This window comes from Podospora pseudopauciseta, chromosome 3 (genome assembly GCF_035222475.1).
Source record: "Podospora pseudopauciseta strain CBS 411.78 chromosome 3, whole genome shotgun sequence".
NCBI classification, from domain to species: Eukaryota; Fungi; Ascomycota; class Sordariomycetes; order Sordariales; family Podosporaceae; genus Podospora; species Podospora pseudopauciseta.
The window spans coordinates 2,872,022-2,892,094 of record NC_085893.1 but is presented as its reverse complement, the minus strand read 5'-3'; the positions used below and the strand labels follow the sequence as shown (position 1 = coordinate 2,892,094).

Sequence of the window (20,073 nt, the reverse complement as noted above, 5' to 3'; positions counted from 1 at the left end):
TTATGGGCATATCTATCACTGCTTTGGGAACAAGAGTCCCAAGGAGGCATCTGCTTCGTTTGAAATGGTTTGAGATGGTGTTGGGCATTCAAACACAGATTGTCTATTTCAAGATGGCTTCTTTTATGCACCCCTCTATGGCCATAATGCCATTGCTTTTAGATCCAACTTCACCTCACTCCTTACATCATTCCACGCTCAAGACTTGGTATATCCAAGCTCAGCAAGACCCTCCTCCAAAGCCTTGACAGCACGCTCAATATCGCCTCTGGTGGGGTCGAGCTGTGGATTGTCTTGTTAGTCGTCATTGTTGCTTGATAATCAAACACAAATACACTGGGATTACTCACCACACTGACACCCATGTGACCGAAACGGATATACTTGGTGACAATTTCCTTGTGGATACCACCGGCAAACACAACACCCTTCTTCGCGAGGATAGGCAGAAGCTCGGCGCCCTTGACGCCCTCAGGGAGATAGATGGCAGTCATGCCGTGAGCCTGCTCATCAGGGTTGGCCGCAACCTGCTTAAGACCAAGGGCACCGATGGCAGCCTTGATCTTGTCTGAGGCGGCCTTGTGGCCGGCAAATCTTTCAGCCACGGGCTTCGCAAGGATCTGGCTCAGAGCAGTGTGAAGAGCGTGGACAAGCTGTGGCGAGGGGGTAGCAAAATAAGAGGGCTTTTTGGCCTCGTAGTTTTGCATGACTAATCACGTTAGTCGGGCTGTAATGCGTATATATCAACGCGAGGTAAACTTACTAGGGGTCCAGTTCTTCATGGAAGCGAAGTAGGCCGAGGGAGGGCTCTTTCTGTTCTCAAAAGCCTTCATGGCACGACCGCTGAACATGGAAATCGACAGACCGGCAGGGCAGCCAATGGCCTTCTGACTGGCAGTGACAACACCATCAAGACCCCAGGCATCGAAATCAATCTCCTCACACGCAACACTGCAGACACCGTCGACAATAATGAGGGTATCTGGCGAGACCTTGTGGACAAGAGCAGAGAGATTCTTGAGCTCGCTCAAGACACCAGTCGATGTGTCAACGTGGGTGACGGTAATCGCCTTGTACTTCTTCTCCGACAGAGCCTTCTCAATCTCGGGAAGGGTGGGCTTGGTGCCAACGGGGGCCTTGAGCTCGGTGACATTGGCACCATACACTCTGAGGCAGTCGGCGAAGCCATCACTAAAATAGCCGGTTCCAAGCACCAACACGTCCTCGCCAACCTCAATCAAGTTGGCAGCAACCAAATCCCAGCCGAGAGTACCGGATCCAGAGAGAACGAATGGTTGAGACGCAGGGTCGGTGGTCTGGAACAGCTTGCGCAACATAGACAGGGTCTCGCCGAAGGTAGCAACAAAACCGGCGCTCACATGGCTTTCGCTGTCGAGTGGGAAGATGTGGGTGTCAGCTTCTGGATCCTTCAAAGCCTAAACAGAACGGCAAGACACTTCATAAGCACCCCTACATACCTGAAGTGACTCATGGACTGGAGGACAGCATCGTCGAACTCAATGGGTCCTGGAATCAGGAGCGTTGGGTGGGCGGGTTGAGACATCTTGGGGGTGGTTGTCGTAATCTCGCGCACTTGAATCCTGGGCAGAAGTGAGGTGTCGACGGTGCTGGGAAGACGTTCGACAGCGTAGGGGGTGTTGATCGGATATACGGGGGCAAGATGTCGTGAGATCAACGATAAACGGGCGGGGGGAGCGTCCGGTGTTTTTGGCGGGGTCATTCCTAACCGTCTGAACGCCGAGCGCGACAGTTTGGAGACCTCGGGTATAAGCACCATGTGCGTCTGCAAGCTCCCCACACCGTTCTGTACCTTATCTTGCCTGAACCGACGGTATCCAACGCCTTGCTTTGTCTCTTCTGTCCAGGTACCTGGGAACAGAAGGGTTTCTTGGTGTGATTGGACTCTGTATGACGGAAGAAACGGACGAATGTGTATGGGATATTCAAAATAAGTCTGACAAGCAGGGCCACCGGAGAAAAGACGGGAATCAAGAAAGCAACAAGGAGAAAAGTCGGTGTTTGGGTTCGTATAAAAATGAACAAAAAATACTGACCGCCCAGACAAGATCCGTTTCAACACCTAAACGGCTTCCAGGTTGTCTAGGCCCGGTTGGAAAAAGTCTACAGTTTGCTATTAGTCACGGATGCCAAAGTGTCCAATTCTAGACGCTTTGCCCCTTTTGATAATGCTCGTCTTGATGCCAAATGCACCGAACATTGTGCAATGGAAGAATGGATTTGTTCCAGGGCCGGGTCCGTCCGGCGAAGAAGCCGTCTTCGGACCCGCTCGCCGCTAGAGGGACTGTGGAGAAGTGGGGGAGGCTGGAGTGTCGTTCGTCATTGCTACCCCGCAGTCCCAGCCCCAACATCAGCCTCCAACGCCCAGGGTCTTCTAATCTTATCGTTCCTTGACCGATGTTCACCGTGGTCAGTCAGCCAAGACCCGGCCACGACAGCTATCATCAGATAGCTTCCAGTCAACACCAATACATAACGCTGCCACTTAACCAGACATCAAACTACGAGGGTCGATACCAAACTGGTTGATATAGTCCAGACGACCTTAAACACCGCGTCTCAATTTCCAACTAAGATCCAACTGGACCTCCCCCGATACAGTAGCCCGCGGCGCATAGAATAACAGCTCAACCCTCCAGCGCAACCCACCACCGAAGCGCTTCACACCCATCCACCACCGCAACAATGGCCTTCTTAATCCTAGTAATCGGCGACCTTCACATACCCGACCGCGCCCTCGACATTCCAGCAAAGGTACCCTCCTACCTCCCTCCCCCAACCCCCTATTCAATTACCACCCCTTTCTAACCTCTCCCCCTCCAGTTCAAAAAACTCCTCGCCCCCGGAAAAATCTCCCAAACCCTCTGCCTAGGTAACCTAACCGACAAGTCAACCTATGAATACCTCCGCTCCATCTCCCCCGACCTCAAAATCGTCAAAGGCCGCATGGATGTCGAAGCCACCTCCCTCCCTTTGACTCAAGTCGTCACCCACGGCGGCGTGCGCATCGGCTTCCTCGAAGGCTTCACTCTCGTCAGCTCCGAGCCCGACCTCCTACTCGCAGAGGCCAACAAACTTGACGTCGACGTCCTCTGCTGGGGCGGCACTCATAAATTCGAGTGCTTTGAGTATATGGACAAGTTCTTTATCAACCCTGGGACGGCGACGGGGGCGTTCTCGACGGATTGGGCGGATGGGGATGGGGAGGGGGAGGAGGAGATGGTGCCGAGCTTTTGTTTGATGGATGTAAGTTTTGAGGGGTGGGATGGTAAGGAGGGGAGATGCTGACAGTGGAAAACAGGTACAAGGAATCTCGTTGACGCTATATGTCTACCAGCTGAGGAAAGACGCGAATGGGGTTGAGAATGTGGCGGTGGAAAAGGTGACGTATACCAAGCCGGTTGAGCCAACTGGTCCATGATACCCGGGAAGATGAGAGAGACAGAGTCGAGGGAGTAGGGAGTACGGTACCGGATCTAGAAAAGAGGAGCGTTTGAGTGGTTATGGAACGTTGCTGCTGTACAGCAAGCAAAGCGTGAAAGATGTGTTGTGTCTGAGCTGTTTGGGCATTGCAGTCATCCAACTCAGCTCAAGAGAGAGAGCTCTTTGAAAAGGGGCTCCAAACAATATCAAAATATTACCTAATACTTCGAATCATGCTCATTTCAAACATACCAAAAGGTAACATCGGTTACGGTAGTCTCTCAAAATGATTGATATTTAACAACCCACCAACGATTCACAAAAAAAAAAACAAAATTGGTATCATCCAGCAACCATCTCCCCCTCCCCATTTGTTGTTAAAGAACGACGAGAACGAAACCTAACATAATTTGTCGTCAAACTCCCAATTCCCAAAATGCCATTTCCTATCCCAGAAACCCCCAACGCTTTGCCCCTCAAACTCCAGTCAAACAAATGCACCCAAAAATCAAAGCATCATACTCCTCCTCCTATCCACAACCCCTTGTTTTCCCTTCCCCTTCCCACCACTCCCACTCTCCACAGATCCCGTACTCTCATCCCCCACCGTACCAACCGAGCTCTCCTCGACATACTCCCCCAAAAACGCACTCTTCTTCGGCGCCAACATCGACGCCCTCGCCTTCCTCGCCCTCGGCCTATTCGTCCCGCTCTCCACATCCGCCTCCCTTTCCTCTTCTAGCTGCATCTTATGTAACGCCGCCTGAGCAGCCATACTTGATTTCCTTGCCGCCCGCTTCGGTTGTGGTGGTGGTGACGCTAGACTTAGTGTTGAGGTGGATGTGCTGGCAAAGTCATACGGGTCGATTTCTGGTTGTTGTTCTGCCGGCGGCTCAGGCTCACGAATCGCAAGAGAGGGGCGTTTCCCTCTGTCGTAGGTTATGTTGTCTATTTGCATTGATTCTTTCGCTGCAAGGGGACTAACAGTGGGAGGTGGTTTGTGGACGCTGGCTGAGAGCCCCCCGCTGGATGTAACGGTAGATTCAGACCTTGGCTTAGCAGAGGAGGTAGGAGCTGATGTTGGGTTGGGATTTGCCGAAGTGCTAGGGCGGTGGAATTTCCCCTCGCCAGAGACGGCATCGAATAATTCCTTGGTAGGGCGACGCATTTTATCCCGGAGGTTAGGTTCAGCGTAGCTTATTGCTGGGCGGGCGCGGCGGCTTGGGCGGGAGGTCTCACCCTCGGAGGAGATATGTGCTGGTGGTGGGGTATCATGGGGAAGTGGCTCAACGGAGGAGGGTCGGCCGGGTGTTGTTGGGGAGGCGAGAATTGACATAGGGAGCGGTGCCTCTGGTTCAGCGATGACGGATAGGACTGTTGGAGGCGGGAGGGCGACTGGCGGGACTTGGATCGCGGGAACTGTTGGTTTCCGTGCTTTAGGTTGTTCCTTATTTTCTTTCGGTTCTGGCGCCTTTTCCTTCTTTGGTTCCTCAACCGGCTTTGGCTTGATCGCCATCTTCTTGGGTGACATGAAATCCTCGTTCGTGCTTTTTGCAGATAATGGTGCCCTTGCCCTGTCCCTCTTGCTCGCTGGCAATTCCTTGATGCTCCTACGCTTCTGAAAGATATCGCCGGCTGGGAGAGCCTTTTCAGCAGCTACCACGTCTTTGAGTGCCTTGGCTGTTTGGTCCAACGTAGCCTGGATACTATTTTCGTCGCCATATTTCCTCTTCGCTCCCGCTCTTATTGTTTGCGTAGGTGGTGTTGGTGGCTGCTGCTCAAAAGAGTGTGGTCTCTTTTCAGGCTGAACATCCTTCATGGGCGTGGTCTCTACCATCTTGCTCGGTTCTGGGCTGGCCTCCAGTTTCTTGGTCAAATCGAGTTTGGGTGGCGATGACAAATTCAGCTGTCCGTCGTCGAATTTTCGGATTGGCGAAGATTTCTTCACTGGCTCCTCATCGATAAACCGCGAAACAGGCGGTGGTCCTAGATCCAATGAATCCGCACTCGTGTCGGCAGCGGCAGCACACAAGGCCATAATCTCCTCGCTGTTCATGGTCGCTCTTTGATAACTCTTGTTCTCGTATATCGGCGGCATCCTCCCCTCCTGGGCAGCCAAGGTCTCTGCGTCCACATTGGTGTCTCGTCGTCTTCTTATCGCTGGGGGCGTCCTGGAGATGCTCGGCCGCGACGATTTTGAGAATCTCCTATCCGCACCAGAATGTCGTTTCGCCGGTGGTTCCACTCCCAGATTCCCTAGCAACGCGCCAAATTCGGCGAGTTGGGCCTCTAGCTTTGCCTTGATCTCGAGCGCATGGTCGGCTATCCTTCGCGCGCTGTTGTCCTCTAGTTGTTTTTCCAGACGGAGTATCTGGCCTCTGAGCTCCAAATTCTCGGACAGGAGACACGCGCAGTCGTTTTCGAGGCGACGGATTTTCTGTGACTGATCCGAGTTGATTCTGGCGATGTCTCGATTTTGCCGTAAAAACTTTCGACGTACTACAAGATAAATGTCAGCGACACAGAATCATGGCAGCCAACGGGTGGAAGAGCATACAGATCTCCAGATTGCCGTCGGTAGTAGACACAGGTGGCTCATTGAGTCGGGCCATTGTGCATGTTGTTCGGGCAAAACAGCTCGAGGTTGTTTCCAGTGTGCTGGTGAGACAGGCTCTCACTGAAAAAGGATCGGCGGGGCGGTATTCGATGATTGTAGGGTCGCAGGCGACGCGATTCCGGTGGTCGGCGGGTGGTCGGCGGGTGGATTTGAAGGTGCGAAAAGTCGGGAAGGGCGGTGACACTGACGAAGTTACATGGATAATTTGCTTGTCATTTCTGCACAGTGTTTACTTCACTTCCTAAAGAAGCATAGCATTGCACTATGCACGGACCACTCGAGACTTGTGTTGACTGGCAACCGTTTTTGGCTGGCTCCAAAGCCGAGCTCTGCCCCACTTCCAGATGCCAACACACGTCAGAAAAACGAGTCCGCTACTGACATGTGTGAACTGCACGAATAACCATTTCAGTATCTGTACCTAACCTCGACAACTGTCTCTTCGACTTGATTGCCTCGTTGCTAACACCTCGGATCGCTAAGATGTCCGGCTACCCAACCCGAAGTTTCCCATCCCACATGCGACAGCCCTCTCTCGGGCCTGGCGCGGGGGGCCAGTCTCCAGCTCTGGTGGCACGAGTGAACGAGAAGAAGGCCGAACTCGAGAACCTTAAAGAGCTCCGGGATTTGAGTGCTGCAGTTGCGTCACAGATGGAGGCCCTTGAACAGAAGCTAGGAACTCTCTCAGACGGAACGGAAGGTGTGTTGTCTTGTTGGGCTGTGGCTGGCTTGATCCTGCCCAAGTTACTGACTTTCTGGCAGCCATTGCTCTGGTCTTCGCTAATTGGCATAATGTGCTGAGGGCAATCAACATGGCATCGGGTATGCATATCTCTCCGACTTCCCTTCCTGTCGGAATGGGGCAGCACTAACTGGCAGCAGCGAAACTTCCTAAGCCCAACCCCGAAGCCGAAGACACAACGCCCTTGCCACAGACACTCGTCCGGATCCCGACCGAACATGCTCCTGCTCTACAAGCACATGCGGAGGGCGCAGCTGAAGAACAGGAATCAGGCTGAAACCGTTGCGACATGAGAGAATCACACTGGGTTGGCCTCTCTCCTTGTAATCCACAGCCGGTCACATCGCACCTGAAAGCATGGTTAAGGATGGACTGTCATATGTATGGACTAGAGGTCGATTGGTCTCTGTTGGATGCATAAACTACAATATCGATATCATATCGATCCAGGTTGCTGTGCCTCAAGCCGATAAGACCAGAGACAGGGCGGGGTACATTCTGCCAAGCAAGGCGCGTCATTCTCGCGTTCCTTAGTCAGCCATCAGAAGGACGGGAACATTAAGTCTAGCCTCTTTGGGTGCAAATCCGAATGATGTGCAACAGGGACAGGGACTCCGGCGGAATTACAGGTGGGGTATCGTCACTTGGGACCGAGAACGGTTCTGGTGGGGTGTTTGATGATGGGGTTGCGGGAGCTGTGCTGCTGCTCCTTTGGAAGGTCGGGGAAGCTGCAGAGTGGGAGATGCAGTATGCCCATCATGCCTTGTCTACACGAGACAAGAAGGCACAGAGGGGAAGGACGGGAGAAGGCAAAGGGGGACGCCCCTCCCCGACGCGTTGCTGGAAAGTAAACAAGAGACTGCCAGTCCTCTGGAGATGTCCTCTTTTCCCATCAACACCATACACACAATCTACACATACGTTCTCTCGTCCATATTGCTTTTGCTGTCTTTTGAGCACTACGCTCCAATTGCTACCCAGCATTCTTGATCAACTGATAACTGAACGATATCTTTCCATCTGATTTTCCCCAGAGTCTCGACCCCTCGCCCTCGGCACTGACCAATCGTCCGCTGATTAACCGCGAAATTGCATTCCGACCCCCCTGGCCTTTCACACTCTTGGGGGCATCGTGTGCTTTGAGGTCTGAGACCCTGTGGCTAGCCTTGGCATATTTCGTCGGTTTATTGCTGCGATTTAAAGAACAATGATGGCCACCACCACCTCGAGACATCGGTCGAGTCTCGACTTTGACATCCACACTGACCACAGCCATCTCTCGCAAAAGGCCAACTTACCACCCGGCAACAAGTTCGCCGTCCTGAGCGATATTCACAATCTTAACTCGCTCAACATTGATTCTCTGGCCCGAGACCTGGGCAGCCTCCATCTTGAATACTCTTCGAAGGAAGGCAATTGTCAGCAGGGACACAAGACCAAGGACCGGAGGGTTCGGTTGTCTGTTGACAACAACATTGAATACGATCATCCTTTTTTTGACAAGCACCGTGTGGTTTCTGCCACCACCAACGGCAGCGAGACGACTGTTGCCTCTGACGGTGAGCTTCACTGTCTTGAGACTTTTTACAGAGTCAATGCTAATTCTTGGTTGATGTAGACTTCAAGCACAACAACCCCCTAGCCCAAGCCGAGCACCGGCTCCCCAGCAACTTGGAGCAGATAAGAAAGCACCAGGAAGGTCAGTTCGAATGGCTTCTTACGATTCCGCTCCCGTTTCGCAGCAAGTCGCGCCGCCGGGTGGGAAACCGGTCTCTCGGTGATTCCTATGACGGAGAAGACCAAGAACCTGACCTGGGCAGCGGCAGCGGCGGGAAGAATGTCTTGTTTGGGTGCAACCTTATCCATAACAGGACGCAGTCTGATGGCGCTTCTGTCGACCATGGTGGCTCGCTCACTAACAGGTATACCCTTTTAGCTACTCGGGTGGAGAGTGAAGAGGAGATGTCTGCTGTGGAGCAGTCTGTTGTTGTGGAGGAGGCGGATAGCAGTGTTGTTGCGAATGTTTCGCAGGAGGAGAACTCGACTGTTTTGAGGGGCGGGGAGGAGAATCTGCAGCCGGAGGGGCTGGAGGAGAGGCCAAAGTCGGTGTTGAGTATCAAGGTTGATGAGTCGTTGATAGGCATGGAACGCTTGTCTCCTTTGCCGTCGCCGCAGCCTGCTAGGCCGCTTTCGAGGATTGAGGACTCGGTTGAGGAACTTGATAAGCTTGAGGAGGAACTTGAGGCCCTTAATGAGGTAGCTCAGTTGGAAAGGGTGGTTTCCCCTGAGTTGGCCACCGAGCCGGTTCTTGAGTCTATTCCTGAGGCCCCTGTTCAGCAGCAGCCCTCAACGTCGACAAAGCGGGCCTCGACTATTAGAGCGTCGACTACTACTACTCCCACTACTCACACTACTACCCGCACACGCAGCACAGCTGAACGCAGCTCGTCGGTCCGGAAGTCGACGTCGGCATCATCGGCTAGGGAGGATGACAAGCCTGCTTCTACCTCCAAGACCGCCGCCAACATCTCTACAGTCCGCCGCTCTATTGCCCGTCCTTCTAGTCTGCTGCCTCCCAAGGCCACGGTGAAATCTAGCAGAGCACCCACCGTCCCGGCCTTTGAACTCCCTGGTGAGGCTGTCGCCCGTCGCCTCAAGGAACAGCGCGCCGCGAGGCTCTCTCAGCAGGTTTCTGCCGAAGAAGCTGCCGCTATTGCCGCGCAATTCTCGCCTAGCAAGCCGCATGCCAAGTCTAGCAAGCCGTTGACACGTCCGACGTTTGAGTTGCCTGGGGAGGCGATTTCACGGCGGAGGAGGGAGGAACGCGAGGCGCGGCTGAAGGCGCAAGAAGAGGAGGAGAAAAAGAGGAGGGAATTCAAGGCTAGACCAATTCGTGCGAGTGTAATTGGCAGCAGTGGGGGAAGTTCAGTTCGGGAGACGGCTACTAGCCGGGCCAGGCAGGCTAGGATGGAGGCTGGGGGACAGGCGACGACGCCGACGCATACCTCGACTGCTACTGCGCCTACGTCAGCTTCTGCGGCGAGAATGAGGCATTCCATTGCTGTTACTGGGGGTGGGTATGCTTCTAGCACGGTGGCTGCTTCGACACGGTCAGCGGCGGCTGTGTCTCTGACGACCACGACGGCAACGACGACTAGAGGTCGGATATCTCTTGCTGCTCCTTCTGCTGGGGGAGCGGGTTCTTCTAGCAGGGGGACGTCGGCCACTTCTGCTGCTAGCAGTAGTGGGAAGAGGAGCAGTACTACTACTACTACTGTGAGCCAGGAGGAGGTGCAGCAGCAGAAGATGAGGGGGAAGGAGATTTTCAAGAGGGATAATTCTTTTACTTTGGAGAGGGAGAGGGAGAGGAAGGAGAGGGAGCAGGCGGCCAAGATGGCGAGGGAGCAGGCTGCGGAACGGAGTAGGGCTCTGGGACGGGAGTGGAAGGAGAAGATGGCTGTTAGGCAGAAGAGGGCTAGTTTGATGATTTCTGGGTCGGGGGGTGAGAGTGGTGGGCAGGGGTATTAGATGGTGGGGGAAGGGTTTTGTTAGCTTGGAGGTTTTATTATTTGGGGGTCGTTTTTCTTTTGATTCTGGATTGATTGCTGTAAGGAAAGACAGATAGGGTATTGTTAGGATTATGATTGGGGTTTTTGGTGGGGGGTTAGAAGAGATGGGGTATTGTTAGGGCGTTGGTTTTTGGCTTGGGAAGAGTGAAGTTGGGTTTGAAGAGGAATAGTGTATGTTATGTTAGGGAGAATGGAACAGATTACTATCATCACCTGTACCGGTTGACATCATGTCGACTTGGTAAAATCCAAAGGCTGCCTTTACGGTCTTCGACGTTTCTATTGTGTCCAAGAAATGTGTATTGCTCTGGTCAAAAGAGTACCAGCAGTAAAGTACATCAGCTCCATTACAGTCCCTGTTGAAGGAGCAACAGCAAGAAGTCGAGCAAAGCTGGCTGGAAGTGGTACGGAATATCGATTGTTGGTGATGACGAAGGTATGTTTCCGGGCCACACAATATTCTGTAATTAGCTATGGCTACCTAGGCGTGATACACACAATTAAGCTACAGAATGAAATCCACGATACAGGTATGTGGCCCTGAAACATACTGTCAAAAGCTGAAAAACATCAGAATAAAAGAAGGAAACCGAGTATTCCACGATACCTGTCGTCCCCTCCTTTCCTAGGTAGTTCCTCAAGTGGCGTTAGCTATTACACAAAGCTCTGCTCCAGCCCTCCCTGTTTATCCTGATAATATTCCTAGAAACGTTCTGGCCCAGGCCCATATCCACTTTCGTCAGCCTCAACTGTGTTCCCATCTTCGCTGCTGCGCCGCCCCTCGCCATCTTGGATTCCGTCCCCGATGTTGCCTTTCTCATCCCCGTCCCTAGTGGCCTGACATTGCTGAGATTCTGAGCTCTGGCCAGGCTTGTTGTTCCCGTTCTCGTTGCCCTCGTAACCAGCATCGTCATCCATGCCGTTATCGACATCTTCGTGGTGACTGCTGCTCCTACCGGCGTTCTCACCGCTCTTCATTGCAGCGTTTGCCTCAGAATTGCCGTGTGTGTTCCCGTTGCCACCGCCTTCGCCTCTCAAATCCTGTCATTCTTCCAGTGCCGACAAACTTTCGACGGCATTGGGATGATCCGAGCCCAAGACCTTCTGACGGAGGCGAACACACTCCTGCATCAACTCTATAGCCTCCTCAAGACGATCCCATGTCTTTCCAATTATATGCAAGGTTGTGAATGCTCACCAGTGTGTTGGGATGCTCTTCTCCCAATATCCTTTTCCGCTTTCCTAGCACTTCCGCCTCTAATCTTTCAGCATCGCGGAATCGACCTTCCTCCCAATATAAAGAAGCTATTTCCGCTTTTGTGTCAATGGTCCTATGATTATCTAACCCAAGCACTTTCTCTCTCAGACAAAGGCATTCTTCAAGCAGCTCTAACGCATCATTAGGCCGCCCCAGACCCCTCCAAGTTACGGCCAGGTTGTGCATACTAGCCAATGTATTGGGATGTTCTTCTCCTAGAACCCTCTTTTGAATTTCCAGTACTTGTAGCTGTAGTAATTCGGCCTCCTTCCACCGGCCTTGTGACTGGTATGTTAATGCTAGGTTGTGCATACTAGTCAATGTATTAGGATGTTCTTCTCCTAGAACCCTCTTTTGAATTTCCAGTACTTGTAGCTGTAGTAATTCGGCCTCCTTCCACCGGCCTTGTGACTGGTATGTTGATGCTAGGTTGTGCATACTAGTCAATGTATTAGGATGTTCTTCTCCTAGAACCCTCTTTCGAATTTCCAGTACTTGTAGCTGTAGTAATTCGGCCTCCTTCCACCGGCCTTGTGACTCGTATGTTGATGCTAGGTTGTGCATACTAGCTAATGTATTGGGATGTTCTTCTCCTAGAACCCTCTTTCGAATTTCCAGTACTTGTAGCTGTAGTAATTCGGCCTCCTTCCACCGGCCTTGTGACTGGTATATTGATGCTAGGTTGTGCATACTAGCCAATGTGTTGGGATGTTCTTCTCCTAGAACCCTCTTTTGAATTTCTACTGCTTGTAGCTGTAGTAATTCGGCCTCCTTCCACCGGCCTTGTGACTGGTACATTAATGCTAGGTTGTGCATACTAGCCAATGTATTGGGATGTTCTTCTCCTAGAACCCTCTTTTGAATTTCTACTGCTTGTAGCTGTAGTAATTCGGCCTCCTTCCACCGGCCTCGTGACTGGTATGTTAATGCTAGGTTGTGCATACTAGCCAATGTATTGGGATGTTCTTCTCCTAGAACCCTCTTTTGAATTTCTACTGCTTGTAGCTGTAGTAATTCGGCTTCCTTCCATCGGCCTTGTGACTCGTATGTTGATGCTAGGTTGTGCATACAAACCAATGTGTTGGGATGTTCTTCTCCTAGAACCCTCTTTTGAATTTCCAGTACTTGCAGTTGTAGTAATTCGGCCTCCTTCCATCGGCCTTGTGACTCGTATATTAATGCTAGGTCGTTCATACTGGTTAATGTATTGGGATGTTCTTCTCCTAGAACCCTCTTTCGTATTTCCAGTACTTGTAGCTGTAGTAATTCGGCCTCCTTCCACCGGCCTTGTGACGCGTATGTTATTGCTAGGTCGTTCATACTGGTTAATGTGTCTGGGTGCTCTTCGCCCAAATGGGCTTGACTGATCTCCCATGTTTTTTTCTGGTACAATGCCGCTCTCTGGTAATCCCCCTGTCCGGAGAAAAGCTGGCCCGCATTATGAAGAAGGCTTGCTCTCGCCAGCTTTCCTTGTCTTGAGGAAATGTCTTCTCCTAGTTTTAACACAGCAGTGGCGTGCGGGAGGTATGCGTTGCATATAGTCCAATTCTTGTACTCCCCCCACGGGAAACACACAGTCACGACTAAGAGTGCCCGCTCGGCGAATTTTTGCTTTATGCCGTTCTGAACCAGCCATTTTCGAGTGACCAAATGCACGAGTCGATGCATGTCAAATTTTTGGTCTTTGTCTTCAGTGACAAATGAAAACGCTTTTAGTACCCCTAGTGCCTTGATGAGCTGAAGCTCTCCTGCACCGTGGTCTTTGGCGTACGTGAAAAGAAATTCGTAGGGAATGGTCTGGCGATCGAGGAAACTCATGATTGAAAGAAGCTCGCCTGCGAGGGTGTTCTGATTCTGAATTTGCTTAAAAGAGATAATCCAAGCCTCTGCTACTGCGCGAGGAGTTTCCGAGTCTCTCCCAACCGTTTCAAAGTCTTCGCTAAGTAGATCGATAAGAGTCCGGTCGCTCTCGTCCAGGAGTTGGATGTATAGAGAGATCGTGATACTGTTCTCTTGGATGAACGAAGCTGCCTGAACCAGTGCCAATGGTAGATGCTCAAGCCGAGCAGAAAGTCCTGCATAATCCCCAGGCATCGTGTCGATTTCTGCAAGCCGTGTTGAGAGCAACTGGGCTGTCTCGACTTCATCCATCTTTCCGATCCTAATAACGGACGAGGCCATTCCTTTGGTTAGCCTGGAGGCGACCTGCAGGTTTCTTGTGGTGATGAGGATAGTCCCGTGCGCACACTCTGGAAGGTAGCGTCCCAATCCGCCATTTCTGTCGAAGAAAAGCTCCAGATCATCAGCATTATCGATTGCCATGATCCACTGACCACACTCCTGGCTTTCTAACCAGCTCTTTACTAATGGCAGCACCTCTGCTTTGGGATCTTCATGCCCGGGGATCCGGTATTTCTGTGCGATAGCAGTGTATGCTTCACGGAACCGCTCGTGGTTGCTTGCGTGGACCCAAAAGACTGATATGTTGGGGTAAGTACGCTGGATCCGATATGTGAACTCGATGGCAATTTGTGTTTTCCTGTCAGGTGTTAGGTGATATTAACAGCATGAACAAATTGAACTTACCCGATGCCCCCAAGACCGCAGAGAGCAACTGGGGTCTGTGAGGTGGAGTTGCACCACAGCTGATGTAGCTTCGCTAAAATATCTGACCGACCGACGAAGTTATTGTTCCGTGGGTATGGAACACAAACTAAATGCGCATGAGACAACTTCCGAGATAGCATGTAGAGGTTGCCAGGTAATGAGACTATTACGTACAGGTATCGTCCTGAAGAGAAGGAGAAGGGGTCCATTTCTTCAAGAATGCCTTCATACACGCGGCGGCGGTAGCAGCTGCGTATGGCTGCCATTCTTTCGCCTTGTGACTGTCCGCATAGTCACAGACAGCCTTGATCACAACACAAGGGAAGGTGTCCCAAACTCCTGCTCCTTCCATCTCGAACCCTATGATGTTCGCCTCCAATTTCAATTTCGATTCCGCCACAATCTTGTCGCGATACGGTGCTGATTTCACGACATTGTCGCCTGAAGCCATGATACCCAGGTGAACCATAGGATGCGGAGTTTCATGGCCGAGCCTCTTGCGTGTCACTAATTCGCCGTCGCACCCACAGGTCTCGCACAACTCCTTTTCGCGGATATGGCTGTAGGTTGCCTTATAAAGCTTGTCCTTTGCTGCGCCTGGATATTGGGTAGACAGGCCCGACTGGGCCGGCAGGACCGACAGGACCGACATGATCTTGGCCATTTCCTCTTCAAGCATTTTCCTCTGCCGCGGGACCTTCAGTTGCGAGAGAAAAGAGCGTACTTCTAAACTGGGCCTGGCGAGAGTATCCAAAAGCGCGGTCTTGATTTCGAAGTGATCATCATACTGTCGTCCCAAATCGTACTGAATGATCCCATCACTGATGATAACATCGCCAAGTATAATCTCTGTGCTGACATCGTGTGTAGAGCTAAAAGGGACGCCGCCGCAGACCCCCACAACAAGTGCGAGCTTGATGTTGGGGAAACTGTGCCTGCAGTTGGATGCCACCAGCGCAGAGCCGACTTTCCCTATCCCCGGCATGTGTGCGAGAACAACATTGTGACGACCAATGGCACCGGTGGTATACGCATTGGGATCACCGGCAACTTTGTCGTAAGGTGGACCCTTGTCATCCCAGTAGACGTCGAAGACAGCGTCCACGGCGGTGGCCTCTGACGAGAGCGCGCAGATGATGGCAATGCTGAAGTCGCTCCGTTTGGCTGGACGTCGGGGTGGGACATACGTGCTGACTACATTGTTGGTCGTCGAAGACTGGATTACTAACTGACGGTCCTGCGATAGTCCAAGGGAAGTCCGCTGAGGTGTTTCTGCCACGGCACTGGCAACTGTCAGCAAACAGTCTATTTAGACATCAAACCAGCAAAAGTACGCACTCGTTGGCAACGGCAGGTTCTAGGATCTGGTTTCGGTCACTGTCAACCAGGACCCGGGGAACCCTAGCGGACGGCGGCGGTGGAATGGAGCGTTCTTCCTGTAATTCATCGGTTGCCATCCGCTTCCGGTGTGATCCCAAGACCGGGGGCATCATAATTGTTCAAGCGCGTCCCTGTCGAAGATGTATGCTGTATTAATTAGATGTTCTGATGTGCTTTCAGAAAGTTGATCGAAGAAGAAAATGCACTTTCTTCCGCAGAGCCTTATCCAGCTGGCAGTCAATCAGATCGCGGGCGCCTTGCCGCTTGGAATTGGTGTGGCTCATGCTCAGCCGCTCCGTCGTCCGCCTATATGTGAGAAGTCTACAGATTTGATACAGTGCAAATCACCTGATGCGAACAACGTGGAAGCCCTCAAGTCTGCCTTGTGACTATGGCTGGGCTTGATTGATTCTGTTTGGAGACTTCGTCATCAGGTTTGAGTTGATTATACATATCATGTGGAATGTCTACAAAGCTCATAAATCATAGACCGAAAGACCAACAACCAACAACCCCCATCGTCCGAGCCGGAGACCGGACGGGCGCAGTAACCACAACATGTGCCTGAGTCTAGACCCAAAGGGTCTCCGTGCCTGATGAGAGGGGATGTGAGGTAGGAATATCTCGTGTTACATGTCGATAAATGTAGCTCAATCGGGCGATTGTCAAGGGTTTGATATGCAGCCTCGCCGTCGTTGATCCGAAAGTGAGGTGAAACCTATAAGGATGGTTGTGTCCGTGCCGCCGTCACGATGTTCAGACGAGAGTGGCTTTGCCCTCGTCCTCTCTCCAGTCGTTCATTTTAAGTCGTTCGTTCTCAATGTAAACGGTCACCTTCACAAATATTCTTCCAAAATTTTAGAGTTTGCGCCAACTCGAATCTCAGACACCAAAAACCGCTGTGCGACCTCAACAGCCGCTGGACCAATTGCCCCGAGCGACCGAACCCGGAAACCGTTAACCACCGCTACACAAACCTACTCTCAAGCCCTTTGTACTCAAACACTGCTGCGTCCTGCGAGAAACCGGGAGAAGAAACGACAATCACAGAAGCCCGAAAGAGAAGGAAATACTATGGATATGACGATATACACCGGTAGATTATAGCCGAGAGACCCTTTTTCTACCACTCTCCCGCTCCGCAGCCACCCAGGCGACCAAGATGTACGCCAAGGACCGCGAAGCTTCTCCGCATTTTAGCAGCGGCAGCGGCGGGTCCCGGTCTGGAAGAAGTGCAACGGTGGAGCTTCTTCTCCAACAACAACACCGAACCCGAACCTCGTCGCATGGAGGAGGAGGAGGATTAGGAATGGGTATAAAGCAGAGGCCCCTGGTCCGACCGAATCATAGATCATATTCTTACGGCCATTCGAGAGGAGGCTTTTTCAGGAACAGGTTATCACTTTGGATATCAGGGCTCGCTGTGTTAGTGTTGGTGTGGATCTATCTGAAAGTCTATGGCCACGGTTACGGATATTCACTGAAGAATTCATATTCAGGCGCTGGGCTGGTAACATCGAGACCCGGGCAGCAAGGGACGAAGATTTCTTTGGGGGACTTGCCTGCTTTCATTTTACCGCCGGTGACGACGACAACACTGGTCAGAATGACGAAACCAACAGCATCACCAGGGAAAGCAACAGGGAAGGGCAGCGGTGTGAAAGCGACGGCTCCGGCAGTCGAGTTGAAGCAGGGCATTTACATCGGGACAACAAACCTCAAAGCGCCAAGATTCAAGAAATCGGTGGAGGCATTCAGGGGCATCCCCTATGCTCAGACGACCGGAGGGCAAAACAGATTCAGGCCACCACAGCCACTAGAGCCATCGAAGGAAACATTTCAAGCTACGAGATACGGAGAGTTCTGTCCGATCAACGATGGGGTGGTCTATATAGGCCAGGGCGAGAATTGCCTAAACCTGAATGTCTACAGGCCTGCTGGACTGATCAAGGGGAAATATGGGAAGGGTCAAGACGGAAACGAGCTCAAGCTGCCAGTAGTGGTGTATATCCACGGAGGAGGGTTCAATGCTGGAAAGGGGATTGAGAGGAACATGGCCAGTTTCGTCGCCTGGGCGGAGCACGACATCGTTGCTGTGAACTTCAACTACAGGGTGGGCGCGCTGGGCTTTCTACCGAGCGATGTTACTGCTAGGGAAGGGATTTTGAATCTCGGGCTGAGAGACCAGCAGGCGCTTTTGGAGTGGGTGCAAGACAACATCGGTGCCTTTGGTGGTGACAAGGACAATGTCACCATCATGGGACTCAGTGCCGGTGCCCATTCGGTATGTCCTTACTTACCATCTCGTCTGAGCATACGATACTAACATTATCAGATCGGCCACCACATCATGCACTACGCCAACTTCCCCAGACCACCCCCCTTCCACAAAGCCATCCTCGAATCCGGCGCCACCACCGCCCGCGCAGTCTTCTATCCCACCCACCCCCGCCACCTCATCCAATTCCGCGAGTTCCTCACCGCCATCAACGCAGCCCACATCCCCGAATCCGAAATTTTCCCCCACCTCCGCACCCTCCCCCTCAAAACCATCGTCGCCGGCTCCAAAGCCGTCTGGGACAAGTACGTCGACAGCGTCACCTGGCCCTTCCAACCCGTCATCGACGGCCCAAACCCCTACTCCAACTCCTCCCACGCGAACCACACCCTCCCAGACATCATCCCCGACCTCCCCATCTCCTCCTGGCAGAACAGCCACCACCTCAAAATCCCGATCATCACCGGGTACAACACAAACGAAGGCACAATCTTCATCCCCCCTGACGCCTCCACCAATTCTGAATTCCGCTCCTTTTTCAAGACTTTGATCCCGACGTTGAAGGATGCTGATTTGGATAAACTGGAAGAATTGTACCCCGACCCGGTGACGAATCCGACCCTCAGCCCGTATGTCTCTGTTCCTAATGGAAAGGGGGCTCAGTGGAATAGATTGGATACGGCGTACTCCCACTACGCTTATATATGCCCTGTTCTGCAATCAGCGCATTTCATGTCCCTTTCTGGGATTTCCAACGTTTATGTATATCGGTATGCTGCTACTGGTGTCTTTGGAGCCGCTAATCACGGGGATGAAGCGCCTGTTGTGGCGCATGATATGGAGTTTTTGGGTTACGGGAATGAGAGGCCGGGGTTGGTCAGGACGGCGGATGAGATGATTTCTTTTTGGTCGGGATTTGTGGCTAGTAAGGGGGGGGATGTTAACGCTGCGAGGGGGAGGAGGGTGCAATGGCCGAGGTTTGAGAGTCCGGCGAAGAGGGAGGGGTGGTGGAAGGATTTGGGGAAGGGGAGGGTGATGGTTTTTGGGGAGGGGAATAATGAGCGGGATAGGAGTGTGCCGCAACAGGAGAGGAAGCAAGGGTATCCGGTCAAGGTGGAGAGCTTGACGAGGCTGGAGAGGGAGGCTTGTGAGTTTTGGTGGGGGAGGGTTGGGTTGAGTGAGGGGTTGGGGAGGGGGGAGGAGGGTGGGAGGTCGAAGTTGTAGATGGGCTGGGTTGGGTGATGTGGAGGGGTGGATTGTTGGATTGTTGGGAAATGGTTTGGCGTTGGGAGTATGGGAATTGGGTTTGGGTATTTGTGTGATTGGGGGTTGCCATGTTGATGATGGGATTAGTCTGGCGAGATGAAAGGGCTGATACAGGACCGATTACAACGAAAATATATTGTCTCTGACTATTTGTCATGTCTGTTTCATCTGTTTACTAACTCACATGGCATATCGGGCGTGGTTCAGGATGCGTTTTTACACATCTCACGCTAACTCACTTTGCAGTATCATGATTTTTGAGGGTCGGTTTGGATAATTGAGCTATACGAGGTGGCGGAACCTATTCTCCATCCTACCTACATTCAAGAAGCAAGCTGGCATCCATATGTCACAGAGTGGGTAATTGGGGAAGGAACATCACACTGTATGTTTTCCCGTAATTGAATTTGTTTACAGAGATATCACTATTCGCAAGTATTACCAAGCCAGGAGTTCTCAACGACATATACCCTCGGCGATTCCCCCACCCCCCCCCGGTCTATTTTCGTGACTCCCACCCCCTCGGGATGACTACCTACCTAGTCTTCCCAAGAGATATGTCAACAATCTGACTCTGACTTCTCCTGCACCCCGCAATAAAATAAACAGCGGCCCGGCCCTTCACTACGTTCCGTGAAACAATGAGACGCCTGTACATGTCCCCATTCGGCGACTTGCAGAGCGGTGGTGATCTGGAACTCCAGACGTTAGGTAAACAGAAGCCGAGGTTAAGCTATACTCGAAGGATGATACACTGCAGTCCTCCTGCGTCTGCTCCGGTAATAAACCGTTGTGCCGGTCGATCCGTTGTAGATCAACAAATGTGAAATAGATGTTCTTGGATCAGGGGGTACCTAGCCAGGTTGGGAATTACCCAGACCCAAATCCTCTGAG

The 20,073-nt window shown here is 52.1% G+C and overlaps 7 protein-coding genes across 7 annotated transcripts; 4 read left to right on the top strand and 3 right to left on the bottom strand.

The window, feature by feature from the left end:
* Positions 1-198: 198 nt before the first annotated feature.
* QC763_308220 (uncharacterized protein) lies at positions 199-2,274 on the bottom strand (the record flags this gene model as incomplete). Its single annotated transcript, XM_062911270.1, has 4 exons — positions 1,479-2,274; positions 764-1,389; positions 351-709; positions 199-282 (listed from the first exon to the last, which is right to left on the bottom strand). The coding sequence occupies exons 1-4, from the start codon at positions 1,796-1,798 to the stop codon at positions 199-201; spliced, it is 1,389 nt and encodes a 462-aa protein (XP_062767289.1). The 5' UTR covers positions 1,799-2,274.
* A 127-nt stretch (positions 2,275-2,401) lies between these two features.
* vps29 (Vacuolar protein sorting-associated protein 29) lies at positions 2,402-3,691 on the top strand. Its single transcript, XM_062911269.1, has 3 exons — positions 2,402-2,793; positions 2,863-3,285; positions 3,341-3,691. Exons 1-3 carry the CDS (start codon positions 2,725-2,727, stop codon positions 3,458-3,460), a joined length of 612 nt encoding a protein of 203 aa, XP_062767288.1. The 5' UTR covers positions 2,402-2,724; the 3' UTR covers positions 3,461-3,691.
* A 4-nt stretch (positions 3,692-3,695) lies between these two features.
* Positions 3,696-6,281, bottom strand: QC763_308200 (uncharacterized protein). Its single transcript, XM_062911268.1, has 2 exons — positions 6,020-6,281; positions 3,696-5,961 (listed from the first exon to the last, which is right to left on the bottom strand). Exons 1-2 carry the CDS (start codon positions 6,072-6,074, stop codon positions 3,971-3,973), a joined length of 2,046 nt encoding a protein of 681 aa, XP_062767287.1. The 5' UTR covers positions 6,075-6,281; the 3' UTR covers positions 3,696-3,970.
* Positions 6,282-6,424: 143 nt separating this feature from the next.
* DAD2 (DASH complex subunit dad2) lies at positions 6,425-7,098 on the top strand (the record flags this gene model as incomplete). Its single annotated transcript, XM_062911267.1, has 3 exons — positions 6,425-6,779; positions 6,842-6,901; positions 6,962-7,098. Exons 1-3 carry the CDS (start codon positions 6,563-6,565, stop codon positions 7,096-7,098), a joined length of 414 nt encoding a protein of 137 aa, XP_062767286.1. The 5' UTR covers positions 6,425-6,562.
* A 930-nt stretch (positions 7,099-8,028) lies between these two features.
* QC763_308180 (uncharacterized protein) lies at positions 8,029-10,349 on the top strand (the record flags this gene model as incomplete). Its single annotated transcript, XM_062911266.1, has 2 exons — positions 8,029-8,380; positions 8,440-10,349. The coding sequence occupies 2 exons, from the start codon at positions 8,029-8,031 to the stop codon at positions 10,347-10,349; spliced, it is 2,262 nt and encodes a 753-aa protein (XP_062767285.1).
* A 1,188-nt stretch (positions 10,350-11,537) lies between these two features.
* Positions 11,538-16,461, bottom strand: QC763_308170 (uncharacterized protein; the record flags this gene model as incomplete). The annotated part of the gene is given in 5 exon segments (XM_062911265.1): positions 11,538-13,401; positions 13,420-14,187; positions 14,235-14,361; positions 14,430-15,538; positions 15,594-16,461. The coding sequence occupies 5 exon segments, from the start codon at positions 15,746-15,748 to the stop codon at positions 11,538-11,540; spliced, it is 4,023 nt and encodes a 1,340-aa protein (XP_062767284.1). The 5' UTR covers positions 15,749-16,461.
* Positions 16,075-19,338, top strand: QC763_308160 (uncharacterized protein). The gene is made up of 2 exons (XM_062911264.1): positions 16,075-17,919; positions 17,971-19,338. The coding sequence occupies exons 1-2, from the start codon at positions 16,798-16,800 to the stop codon at positions 19,135-19,137; spliced, it is 2,289 nt and encodes a 762-aa protein (XP_062767283.1). The 5' UTR covers positions 16,075-16,797; the 3' UTR covers positions 19,138-19,338.
* Positions 19,339-20,073: the final 735 nt, after the last annotated feature.